The 13,377-nt window shown below is 39.8% G+C and overlaps 1 protein-coding gene across 2 annotated transcripts in view; it reads right to left on the reverse strand.

Annotated features, from left to right (window-relative positions):
- Positions 1 to 2,235: 2,235 nt before the first annotated feature.
- Positions 2,236 to 13,377, reverse strand: part of LOC117291205 (phenylalanine-4-hydroxylase-like) — a 30,734-nt gene continuing 19,592 nt past the window's right edge. For both annotated transcript variants that reach the window (XM_033772804.1, XM_033772803.1), the window contains 8 exons: positions 13,178 to 13,374; positions 11,136 to 11,271; positions 9,862 to 9,931; positions 8,399 to 8,455; positions 7,406 to 7,501; positions 6,242 to 6,375; positions 4,954 to 5,069; positions 2,236 to 4,160 (listed from right to left, as the gene is read on the reverse strand). In XM_033772804.1, the coding sequence (XP_033628695.1) occupies positions 4,117 to 4,160; positions 4,954 to 5,069; positions 6,242 to 6,375; positions 7,406 to 7,501; positions 8,399 to 8,455; positions 9,862 to 9,931; positions 11,136 to 11,271; positions 13,178 to 13,374 (850 nt within the window). In that variant the 3' untranslated portion in view covers positions 2,236 to 4,116. The remainder of the gene's footprint in view (positions 4,161 to 4,953; positions 5,070 to 6,241; positions 6,376 to 7,405; positions 7,502 to 8,398; positions 8,456 to 9,861; positions 9,932 to 11,135; positions 11,272 to 13,177; positions 13,375 to 13,377) is intronic.

Below are 13,377 nucleotides of genomic sequence, written 5' to 3' on the forward strand. Positions count from 1 at the left end.
GATTGAGTGACCAATTAAAGATTAGTCAAATTAAACCATGTAAATGACTATTTTTTTTTTAGACAATTGACTAAGTGATGTTTTCAGTGTAGATTATATACAAAAACAAGGTTGGTTGTGAAGACTATTTTTTTTTTCGTTGGAAAAGCCAGTGTTTCTTTAAAAACCTTTACAACCAAACTAACTTAAACCCCAACCCCATCAATCCACACAAAAATCAAAACCGCAAACACCCAAGAAAATTTAAAAAAAATCTACCACAACCGCAATGATTTGGCTTTTCCTCGCTCATTCTTTCTGACACTCTACAAACGTTACCTATAGGTGTTTAACACGTGAACATTTTTTGTTTAGCAAATGAGAATTTTCATAATTCTGATCCTTTCTTTTTAAACTCCATATATCAGACAACATCCCTCAATAACTTCTTTTACAAAAATATACCCGGGAACGGTGCATTACAAATGCTTATGTATAAGCTTAAGGTTAAACATAATTTGTATTAATTAACAACAATATTTGTAGAGTGTAAGCAAAACAAATTGTTCCAAGAACAAACATTTGAATAATATGTACACGATCTATAAAGTTAAAAAAAACACAGCGATATTGCTTTGTTTACTTTCAGTCCTACGTCTTCTGATTAATTAAAAACCTTGATTACTTTTCAAAAAAAAGTTGGATACTGAAATGGTGCGGCGGTAGTACACCCTGTATTGACAATGCATGCTGCAATATCTAATTCTAAATGAGATATTAAATTATTGCTAGAAATTTGGGGGAAGGGATGGTTACAGGTATGTATTTTACCGCAATCATTTAAAAGTAATGTAAAATCCTTGAAAGTTAGCCTTCACGTTCTAAGGCACTATCTCGTCTTGTTTGTTTACTTGGGTTTTAATTAATCTCTTGGTATATAAAATCATTGTTATCTTACATCGTCATTGTCCTGTATAGTCTTGCGCTTTTAATATTTTCAATTTTGTTACATCAATTGTACGAGTATTGTAAAAGTGCATGGAGATTAATTAGTGATGCGCTAAATAAGAAATACATATTGTTAATATTATTCTTAAAGACCCGGGACACTATTTGTTATTGTCAAAAACCAGTCTTCTCAATTGGTGTATCTCAACATATGCATAAAATCACAAATCTGTGAAAATTTGAGCTCAACAGGTCGTCGAAATTGCGAGATAATATTGAAAGAAAAAACAAAACAATTTGTCACACGAAGTTGTGTGCTTTCAGATGCTCGAGTTCGAGACCTCCAATTCTAAACCCGAGGGCTCGAAATCAAATTTCGCAGAAAATTACTTTTTTTTCTCGAAAACTACGCCATTTCAGAGAGAGCCGTTTCTCACAATGTTTTATACTATCAACCTCTCCCCAATACTCGAAATCATGAAAGGTTTTATGCTAACAATTATTTTGAGTAATTACCAATAGTGTCTAGTGCATTTAAAGACACAGGAAGAGGCTAATCCGCCACTAGTTCTGTTATTTCTCATTACTTTCTTATATTGCGCATTACTTCTTTGCTTCCCATATGAAGTCAAAACATCTGCTGCTGTGGCCCATTTTGTACGGTGAATATTTACCCTTTTTTTTTAATTACGTCTGTAATGTTAACTGTAGTAAAGTATTGATGGATTAACGCCATACATTATTATGGTTAAATGGCTGTGATTGCATGATTAGGGCAAACATGTCTACTTGTTGAATTGAAAATATTGATATTAAAGGATAGTTCCCACAAACCAAGGGCCCCCAACTAATATATCTTTTTAGAACGGTTCTTTTTAGAACCACCTTTTCAGAACCACCCCAACACATTTAGAGATAGTCATTACATGGTGGTACCACGAACCTTTCCATATAGTATTTCCACCATGCAAAGTTTCAAATCCCACTTAATATATGAAGCTTGCTAAAAATAAAGCTAAAGCAAACAAAGTCAAACTAGAGTAAAACAGAAATGTTGGTTTAACCAGATCAATAACTTTAGTACACTCATAAGCGTACTGTGTGTACACCAAGCTCATCATTCGGGTTGCTCCACAGAAGTGTGTGAACATATGGAGGAAGACATGTGGCCATGCTTCTCTGCTGTTTTAATAGAAATTTTTCAACCTTTCTAAATTCTGCTACCTGATCATTTAACGAAATGACTATCTCTAAATGAGTTGGGGTGGTTCTGAAAAGAACCGATAGTTTCAACTCGACGTTTCGATCAGTATGCTCTTATCGTCTTCTGGAGAAAGCTGTCTGTTCTTCTCAGGACCACCCCAACTCATTAGAGATAGTCATAACATGGTTATACCGCAACCCTTTCCATATCGGTTTTCCACCATGCAAAGTTTCAAATCCTACTGAACTCTCTTTCCAGAGGAATGTCTTTTTTTGCTAATGTACAAGCTCAAAAATGAAAAGACAAATCTAAATGGTATGTACTTAAACAAAACACTGTCAGCATCTACAACAGACGGAGGGATTTTTAAAAAGTTTAGACTGCATGTACTAAATCTTGAAATGGGTTATTCAGTTTGCAAAATGGAAAGTTTTTCATGACTTTTCTAGTGGAATTGACTTTTCAGATCACGAGGTCACAAAAACAAAAACAGAAAACTTGTCACACCCTTCTCAATACTAGGTATGTGGAGTACTTCAATTATTGTAAAACTATTCCTTTTCTGAAGCAATTCTTTGTGTAGTATCACAAGAACAAAGACAACCTTGTGAGACAGCATTGCTCTAATGTTAAAAGAACCCCATAGGTTGGTGTGTGTAAGTGCAAACACAGGCAACTTTCCGGATCTGATCTGTGGGGTTCTCCACAAAAAAAATACCGTTTGGGGTCCAAATTGAACAAGTAATTCCCTTGTGGGGTCCAGGTTGAACAAAGAATTACCTTGTAGGGTCCATTGTTCCGTTTTGTAAAATACCCCACAAGGGAGCTCCTGTAGGCTCAATTAAAGTAAAATTTAATCAGAATATCCATGATAAAGATTGACAATTTGAATTTAAACAAAATAGAAAATGGCTTAACACCGAACTTTGTACCTTGCTTTTCAGATACCTAAATATGGTAAAAAATAATGATGAAAAAAACCAGGCTGAATATCCGACTGCAGATACAATATCTTCATTTTAGGTGAAGAATTTTAAAGCTAAATGTGTAATGCTATCATTATATGACAAAATGATGTAGGTGTATGATTTCCTATTATTATTATATCAAAAATATAATACTGAGGTTATGTAATACCACTTAAGAGAATCACGCTACCAATGAAGCCAGGAGGCTGTTGAATTGAACCAGATTGTCAAATATTTCTACACTCACACTTCTACTTTCTTTCAAAATACAGAAGTTAAGTGATATTAAGACTTCACTTAACTCCACTGAACCACAAGTTTTACATAAAAGGTCCTATTTGACATTTTCCATGTTGGCATACAATCTACATTTTTTAAACCAAAGTAAAAAATTATGTTTCCAATAATGTTTCCCGTTAAGGGAATGCTACATTAAAGAATTTCCGAATTTGGCCACATACACTCGGAGAGTAACAGTATCCTTTCCAATGGGTGAGTGCGTTTACATCAAAATACTTGGGTCAGTAAACTGAATGGCAAAGCAGTTCATCTGCCCAGAGCAGTCAGCAGGATCCTAATGTACTGGTAAAGGAAATACATAGAAATAACAGGTGTGGGTTGCTAGAGGAAGGTAATGTTTTTATTCTGACCTTTTTTCTTTAATGGAGCTTTCCCATACTGCCCAGGCACTTTTACTGGAGACAATAGGAGACTTTTGAGACGCTGGCGGCAGCAGACAAAACGGTCCTTATGTTGAGGCTCTGAGCGTGACGGGCAAGCTCAGTACTGCTCGCGTAGGTCCGAGCATGCGCTGTACTGTAAAAAAGGACCCTCTAAAAGTCTCCCTTGTGTCAACAAGTCAACATTCTACTTTTGCTGTGTTTGGGCTGTGTGGTGCAGTGTGTATGCTGATGATTTTACAGGAGTGGTCTCTGTTAAAAGATTCAGCTAATCTTTCTGATACAGGTTTCTGACATTTAGAAGTTGACGATGATTGATTGGAAGAACTGCTTCTCTCTAGTTCACTTTGTTGACTGCATCAATTAAGATGCTCAGATCACCTGTAGGAATAGACACAATAATGGCAGACCCTTTAAAGACACTGGACACTATTGGTAATTGTCAAAGACCAGTCTTCTCACTTGGTGTATCTCAACATAAGCATAAAATAACAAACCTGTGGAAATTTGAACTGAATTGGTCGTCGAAGTTGTGAGAGAAAAATGGAAGAAAAAACAGGGGTGGTACCTTACCTTTGATGGATTGAGCCAGGTCTTTCAGTTGTTGCTTCTTCTCCAGGACCTCTACTTATTGAGTGTAGGCATTGTAGCGTAATGAGAAGGGTCTTGGGGGTTGGGGGTTGGGGGTTGGGGGTTGGGGGTGGTACCTTACCTTTGATGGATTGAGCCAGGTCTTTTAGTTGTTGCTTCTTCTCCAAGACCTCTACTGATTGAGTGTAGGCATTGTAGCGTAATGAGAAGGGTCTTGGGGGTTGGGGGTTGGGGGTTGGGGGTTGGGGGTTGGGGGTGGTACCTTACCTTTGACGGATTGAGCGAGGTCTTTTAGTTGTTGCTTCTTCTCCAAGACCTCTACTGATTGAGTGTAGGCATTGTAGCGTAATGAGAAGGGTCTTGGGGGTGGGGGGTGGGGGTTGGGGGTTGGGGTTGGGGGTTGGGGGTTGGGGGTGGTACCTTACCTTTAATGGATTGAGCCAGGTCTTTCAGTTGTTGCTTCTTCTCCAAGACCTCTACTGATTGAGTGTAGGCATTGTAGCGTAATGAGAAGGGTCTTGGGGGTGGGGGTGGGGGTTGGGGGTTGGGGGTTGGGGGTTGGGGGTTGGGGGTGGTACCTTACCTTTGATGGATTGAGCCAGGTCTTTCAGTTGTTGCTTCTTCTCCAAGACCTCCACTGATTGAGTGTAGGCATTGTAGCGTAATGAGAAGGGCCTTGGGATGCTAGCTGCATAATGCCTGTTGCAAAAACAAAGACGATTCCATAGAGTTATAAACAAGAAGTAGAGGGCGCACTGGCCTATATAATAATAATAATAATAATAATAATAATAATTATGTAAAAAATAATTATGTTAAAAAGGTATACACGACCCGGCATGCGCGCAGGCGGCCATTTTCTAAGTTGACAAAACATCCTTAGGCTTAATAAGCAAATTTGATTTCGAGACCTCAAGTTCTAAAACTTGAGGTCTCGAAATCAAATTTGCGGAAAATTAATTCTTTTCTTAAAAACTACGGCACTTCAGAGGGAGCCATTTCTCACTTTATACCATCAACCTCTCCCCATTACTCGTCACCAAGAAAGGTTTTATGCTATTAATTATTTTGAGTAATTACCAATAGTGTCCACTGCCTTTAAGCATCAATGGTTCAGTGTATTGATTAAGGACACAAACAGCAAGACCAAGACTAGAACCCCCGACTCTGCTGACCAGAAATACCAGAGCTTCAATCTAGTGCGCTTGACCGCTCCGCCATCACACATCATAAAAAATGACATATGAAGACGAATCGCAATGAATGCGCAGCTTACATGATGGGCCAATGAGCAAAATCCTTTGAAACCTTACAGCGAGGGCACTTTACTTCCCTAATTTTACGTGCATAGATTTGCCTGTTCGTTCTCGATTTCAGTCGCCTGAAATTCCCATAAATAACAATAACTAATCAAGTGTTCTGTCCTTAAATGTTTAATAATAATAATAATATTTGGTTTTTATACAGAGCTTTATACACCATGTCTCAAAGTGCTTCCAACATTATTACCCTGATCACTGGGCCATTTCATTCCTTAAACCATCTCATCAGCTCCCTTTAGAGTATACAGCCTGTGCCGCCAATTACGTAGCGCACTAAGCTAAACCAACCACAAGAACAATCTCTGCCCTCACTGGTACCCATTTACCCTTGGGTGGAGAAAAGCCATTAAAGTAAAGTGTCTTGCTCAGGGACACACGTGCCATGACGGAGATTCAAACCAACACTTTGCTGAACAGAAACACAAGAGCATGAGTTCAGTGCTCTTATCCGCTAGGCCACGACTCCGCTCGGCCACGACTCCCCACGAATGTTTGCGAGTTGTCAAAGGGATTCACATGCCTCGATATCCACCAACTAGCGACACTTACCTCATCTTATCCTTGGCATCTTCAAAGCTCTCGGCAACAAAATAGACGGGTTGGAAGTTGGTGACGGGATACTTCTGCAAGGCAGTCTTGGCTGGTTCAAAGCGTCTAATCTCTGGCTTGTCTGTTAGGCAGTACTGTGGAGGTAATGGTATCGTGTCATTAAGTTTGCACTGTTTCCAAATGTTGCAATGTACCGAAGAAAATTGTTATACCTCGGTAACATATTGTGAAGTTTGATTGGTCAGGAACCAATCACGTGCCATGCAACAAAATAATACGCATATACGACAACATGAGTGATGTTAACCAGTGTACATCAACTTGATCGTTCCCACCGTTGGTCGATTCCAAGCGCTTAGTACAAAATGGGCGCAGGTTCGAGGGAACAGTGAAGAATGGTTTCTTATTTGAACAACTGTTCGTCTGCTTATTAAACTATGCATACTCTGTCGTTATAATGTTTGAAGATGGCAACATAACTTTGAGAAGAGGAATAACAATGTATCAAGGTATAACAAAACAATTGTTGCACGCTGTGACTGGGGTCCATGGGTTTTGTACACCCTCGGTGGCAAATGGCACCCTCGGCTTCCCCTCGGGTGCCATTTGCCTCCTAAGGTGCACAAAATTCCATGGGTCTCGTCACAGCATGGACCACAAGTTTCCAATGAAAAGGGAGAGGTAATTCCCTCAGTGGTATTCTGCCCTGCCTGATGACCTCAGTTTGAATCCTTCTTCGGACAGAACCTTGAATATGGATTGGGCTTTCAGTCCTCACCTGACCTTTTTTCCCACTCATTCAAAACTGTGCATTTCATTATTGCTTCTCTACACACACACATGGGGTGTCTTAAACCTTTTGGGCTATGCGGTAGTAGCTTATGAGGATTTGGTTTAAAAGTTACCAGAAATATCTAGAAATAGCTACGCCTGACAAAGTGGAATCGGCAACAGAGATAAGAAAGTACTTTTTAATTACCCCTCATCTATTATTTGTCATGAAGGCTCAACAGGATTGCCGCGACTGACCTCAAGATCTGACAAGATTTAATAGGATCACCCTGATTACTTCAAGAATAAAACCACGATTTCAATCATGCCACAAAATTGAGATAGTGGGAACCTAGCATTAGTATTAAGTATGGTTCCGGCAAATGGCCTCACCTGGAGCTCCCCATAGGATGACAAGAGGCCGGCACCATACGCTTTGTGTTCTCCATTCTGAATACACATCCCAAACTCCACTGTAAACCAGTAGCACTAGGGAAAAAAAGAAAATTTTATTTTTACCTCAAGTATTATCAAACATAAGATAATAAATTGTTCTTATGGTGAATAAGTGTTTTTGCTGAAACGCTTTCATAAAAAAAAATCATAAAACAAAATTGAGCAAAAGAAAAAAGCTAGACTCTAAAGGGTGTGTACAAAAATTAATAAAATAGAAAAATATATAAACGTTCACAAATTAACATAATTAAACAATATAAAACGTAATGTACATAATATGAACATTTTCATGGTCGAAAAATTCTTTTGAAACATATTGGCTTGAAATGCTTTCTTGACCAAAAAATATTGTTCTAAAACACATATTGTTTCTTCCTCACTATGTTTCCACGGCTATGATAAACATATATTGGAACATATATTTTCAAAGGTTTGTTTCATGTGTATATTGGGTCGAATGACCAATGTTGTCCCTGTGCAAACACTATGATGATGACATACATGTACACAAATTGGGACCACAATGATTGGTCAATTGCTCGTTAAAGTACTTTAAAGTCACTGTACACCTACATGTATTGTCAAAGACCAGTATTCTCACTTGGTGTATCCCAACATATGCACAAAATAACAAATCTTTGAACCTTTTGATTCAATTGGTCATCGAAAATGCAAGACAATAATGAAGGAAAAAAACACGCCTGTGGCACAACTTTGTTTGCTTCCGGATGCCTTATAAAAGGCTTCTGGCCTGAAGTCTTTTAAAGTGGGAAATTACCCCTTTCTCAAAAACTACATTACTTCAGAGGGAGCCGTTTCTCACAATGTTTTATACTATCCACAGCTCTCTATTGCTAACAATTGTTTCGAGTATTAACCAATAGGGTCCAGTGCCTTCCAAAGGAAAATAAGAAGGAATTTTAAACTTACAGTTGCTAACTTCTCAATGAACTCATCAGGAGCACCAAGGGACGCAAGCCCGATCTCCTGCATAAACGAGAAATAATGAAATACAGAATTGATGAATTAAAGATTTGCATGGTGTTTGTGCAAGGGGAGATTTATACATGCTTTTAGTGTCACCTATGATGTACTGTGCACGCCTCGTTATGACAGCTTTGGACACAAAGCATCACCTCCATGTGACATGCTTATAAGCATGTCACATGGAGGTGATGCTTTGTGTCCAAAGCTGTCATAACGAGGCGTGCACTGTCATGCGAAAATGCAAGAATGGCCCTTATGTTGACTTTTGGCTACAGGAAAGATCTGTGAACAGAAAAGATCTGTGAGCACCACGTCAAGCTTGCTGGGCACTGTGCCCGCCACTCGGAGCTTGTCGCTTGCCCAACCATCCTCTGGGAGCCCACACAAGGCAAGGCTTCTCGTGGGAGAAGATGTCTCTCCTTCCTAGACACCCTGAAACGAGACACCGGCCAGCGCTGAGGAACTACGCTCCTGCATGCTGGATCGGAACATCTGGACACAAATCACTGGGCAGGCGCGAGCTTCTACATGGCGCTCAACTTGATCATGACTTTTGGAGATACATACATATGAATGGAAAGGCCATAAGCTTTAATTTGGTGTACATGTATGTGGGGCTCTGTGGCAGTTTGCAAACTGGAGATAGGCCTTAGCTCAGCTTTATACAAAAAATCCTTTCTTCCAAAATGTATTGAGTGACTTTAGGAGAAAAAGCTGAAGCGCTTGAAAGTTATAGTTATACTTAGCAAAGTTTATTTTGTGCATCACCCTAGCAACAAACACTTTCCTGCCAAATCTTGGGTCTAAAAATTTACCAACTGTTGTTCATGACTTTTAAAGTATTATATCAAGATACGACACCTTATAAAGCATTGGAAAGCTTGTTTTGCTTTTTTTTACAATTAACACAATTTATTAAATATAAGTTGTATTTGTTAAATCTAAAATTATTTAGCAGGTTAAAAGTTCCCCTCTTCAAATAAAAAACCTCCAGGGTAACAAACTGTGCTTCAATAAAAAATGGAGAGTTGTTCAGCAAACAGATGACATTTCTGCGCCGATGTTGGATTATATATAAGTATTAGCTTCTTACAAAAGATAGGGTTTTTCATCTGTTTTGATCAAAGTGTTGATCAACTTCCTTGATTTAAAGGTATACAAGAGTAGACATTAAGGACAGGGCCAGGTTCCAGTTTCATACAGCTGCTTAAGCATGAAAAAGTAGCTTAAGCACAAAACAATTTTGGTGCCCCAGAAACAGGTTACCATCCAAAAACACCATGTCACATGTACAACTTATGACGGTTTCCTGCTAAATTGCACTAAGCAGAACATTGTTAAATCATTAAACTCTGCTTTAGGAATAAGGCCCCATGGTAGTATTTAAAATCTACTCGTAGCCTTACCTGGGAAAACTGTGCAAAGCTGGGATCGGCAAAGAGTGGCACATGACCAATCAGCTCGTGGCAAACGTCACTGTGGATGAAGGATAGGAATGAATTACAATGAACAAAATTGCTTTTATCATTTTGTAAAAAATATCCTCAAGATATGGGTCCAGCTGCTTAAAGGCACTGGACACTAAATTGGTAATTACTCAAAATAGTTGTTAGCATAAAAACTTACTTGTTATGAAACTACATGGAGGCACTACATGGATTGGGTTTCAGACCCTAACTAAATGCATGGGTTTGCTCTGGTATACCGCTTTGGGGTTTTCCCTCCCACATCTAAAACTAAAACTTCCTTGTGTGTCGTCTCTCCATAGGGGTTCTTGCCTTGTACAGTAAGTATGTTCGCTTTTCCGAGAATCCTTGGTCCACAATCTCAATTAATGAATGAAATTACTAAATGAAAGTAAACATGTGGCTAAACCAACGTTCTTGTAGATGTTGTGACCGAGCGTAATCAAAGCCTGATCGCATGCATGTCTGACCTGCCACTCATTCTTGACTTGATAAAGTTATAAAACTGGTCTGAATGTCTAATAATGCATGTTTATTTAACATGAGATACTTAGAGCAAGTTTTAGTGTGCACCATGGTTAACTAAAGGTTGACCATTTTGACTAGAACCCAGGCTGGTCGACTATTGGTTGACTACTGTGGTCGACCATTTGGAACCAGCCTCGAGCCCATGGTTTCTTCCTTGGTCCCAACAGCATGTTCCATTATAACATGTGCAGAGCACAGAGGGGAACCAGTGACAAATAGCGAAAAGGCGGAAGGTTGAATAGTCTTCCATGACTTCCAGAGTGAGTTACTCTAGTGAGTGAGTTACTCTAGTGAGTGAGTCACTCTAGTGAGTGAGTCACTCGAGTGAGTGAGTCACTCGAGTGAGTGAGTCACTCTAGTGAGTGAGTCACTTGAGTGAGTCACTCGAACAAGTGAGTGAGTCACTTAAGTGACTGAGTCACTCGAGTAAGTGAGTCACTCGAGTGAGTGAGTCACTCGAACAAGTGAGTGAGTCACTTAAGTGACTGAGTCACTCGAGTAAGTGAGTCACTCGAGTGAGTGAGTCACTTTGCTGGTCAGTAGTCAATCACCTGCACGTGTACATCCCGATTTGTGGAGATTGTGCAGTAATTCACCACGAACCAGAACCAGAATAACAGGTCGACTAAATGTGCCCACTCGAACTTGCTTTAAATTAGGAACAATCAATCAATAGCCAAACTTACGGTTCGGGTGTGTACCATGGATTGGAGCCATGCCTGATGTACTGAGTGCTGTGAAACACGCGGAAGGCAAGACCAGCAAGAAAGTCTCGGGAGGAGAGAAGTCCAGCTACCGGACGCAGGCTAAAGCCAGTGCAGTCTTCAAGAAAATAAACAAAGGACAAATATTTTAAAGGCGAAGAAATAAGTTTAAGGGCCTTTTCAAAAGCCTCATCTGGGGATGCATGCTTGGGCTCAATCATGAAAATTGGAGCAGTGTGCATTTTGTATGGTGTTTTAACAATCAATCAGTCAATCAATCAAAGGTCATTTGTAGAGCGCCAAAATCAAGAGTTTGTTCTAGGGCGCTGAGGCACAGTTGAATGGTTAGTAAGCCTGCTGGAACAGGCGAGCTTGAAGGAGTGTCTTGAATGAGGTGAGTGAACTGGCATTTCTGATCTGTGTAGGAAGCTAATTATTCCACATTTTGGGGCCATATTCAGAGGCGGATCTCTCTGCAAAAGTTGAATAGGAGGGTCTTGGCATGACAAAAAGGGAGCAAGAGGTAGACGAACGAAGATGTCTTTGTTGAGATCTTAATTTGAGCATGTCTGTGATATATCCAGAAGCTTGTTTATGGTATGCTGTATACGTCAGGATCGTAACTTTAAAGACAACTCTTTGAGAGATGGGAAACCAATGCAGCAGTCTTTTGAACGTTATGAAGCCTTCTTTCCAAGTTCTTGTTGATGACAGTCAAAGAGACTGTTGCAGTAACTTGGTGTAACTAGTGTGTGCACAGCAAACCTTGTGGTCTCGACAGTCAGCAGCTTTTGCACTCTACCTGTATGGGTGCGTTCGATCAGCTTCCCTGGGTCAACCCCGCGGTGCTCACTCGGGTGAGCCCCTGACAAGAGCTAAACGAACGACCACTCACCGCTCTCGTAGTGACGTCATGCACCTGGGGCCTGCCCCCAAGTGACCCACTCCACAAGCAGGGCACTAGGGACTGACCCGGGTGAGCCCCCGGAATGACGTCAAATATATTCGAACGCACCGGTGGCAGACCGGGGTCGACCCAGGGAAGCTAAATGAACGCACCCTATGTTAACCAGATGGAAGGTAGCAGACTTGAAAATAAAACACAAAGCCTTGAGCTGGAGCATAAGCCAAGGTTTAGGCAAAGCCCAAAGCATTTGCAGAGTAATATGTACCAGGGGCCAATTTCATAGAGCTGCTTAAGCAAAAAAAATGCTTAAGCACGAAAGTAGCTTGCTTATTTCACACGTTAGTGGCCAAAATGTCATGCCATATACTTTGCTTGTGACTGGTATGTAGCTGTTGTTTACTTATAGCATAACAATTAACTGGAGTCTTGGCCGGTAATCTGATTTTACTAAGCAAGGATTTTTTTGCTTAAGCAGCTCTATGAAATTGGGCCCAGTACGTTATAGGTAGGCTGAAGACCAGTGTTCTCAATTGGGATTGATAATTCTCAATTGGGAGGTAACATGATGATTGTGGCTTATACATTTCTCTTTTCCAACATCGCTGCTGTGGTCTTCAACCAATGCTTGGCAAAGATTTTACAATCACCATGAACTTTATTTATTTTGTATTCATTTATTTTTCTCTCTTTTTATGGTAATTTTTTTCTTTGAATGCAACTCTTTTTAAACTGTTAGGGACCCTTTTAAACTTTTATGTCTCGTGCCAATTTTTCATTTTTCATAAATATATGGTCAATTTTTTGATGGGCAGGATTAATTCTTTGCCTGTTGGGGGTTATTTTGCGTTTTAACTGGATAACTTAACATTCTAAATTTTTACCTTTTTTTTGCGTCTTTCTATTGTTGTCTAATGTTTTTACTGTCTTCATAGACGTATTGTAAATAATTATAGATTTTTAATATATGGCCAGTACAGGAATACTTGAATTGAAGGCCTTCTGGCTACAGTTTTTTGGTAAACTTTTTTAACTCCAGGCATATGTCCCTGGCTTTAGACGCCCTTCGGGTGTACAAAGCGCTTTAAAACAAAATGACTATTATTATTAATATTATTACCTTTGAGGAATGAAGAGACATCTTCTAGCTGAGGGATGTTGTCTTCTCTGTAGCCACAGTTCTCCACAAGGAGAGGGAAGATGTGATTAAACTCCCTGCAGGCATGGGTCGGGAATAGCTTGGTCAGCTCCCTGAACATGGTCCCCCAAGTCTTGATCTCATCCTCAGTGTAGGTGACCCTTGGAATCGGAGTGTTACTA

Source organism: Asterias rubens, chromosome 6 (assembly GCF_902459465.1).
Source record: "Asterias rubens chromosome 6, eAstRub1.3, whole genome shotgun sequence".
Lineage (NCBI taxonomy): Eukaryota > Metazoa > Echinodermata > Asteroidea > Forcipulatida > Asteriidae > Asterias > Asterias rubens.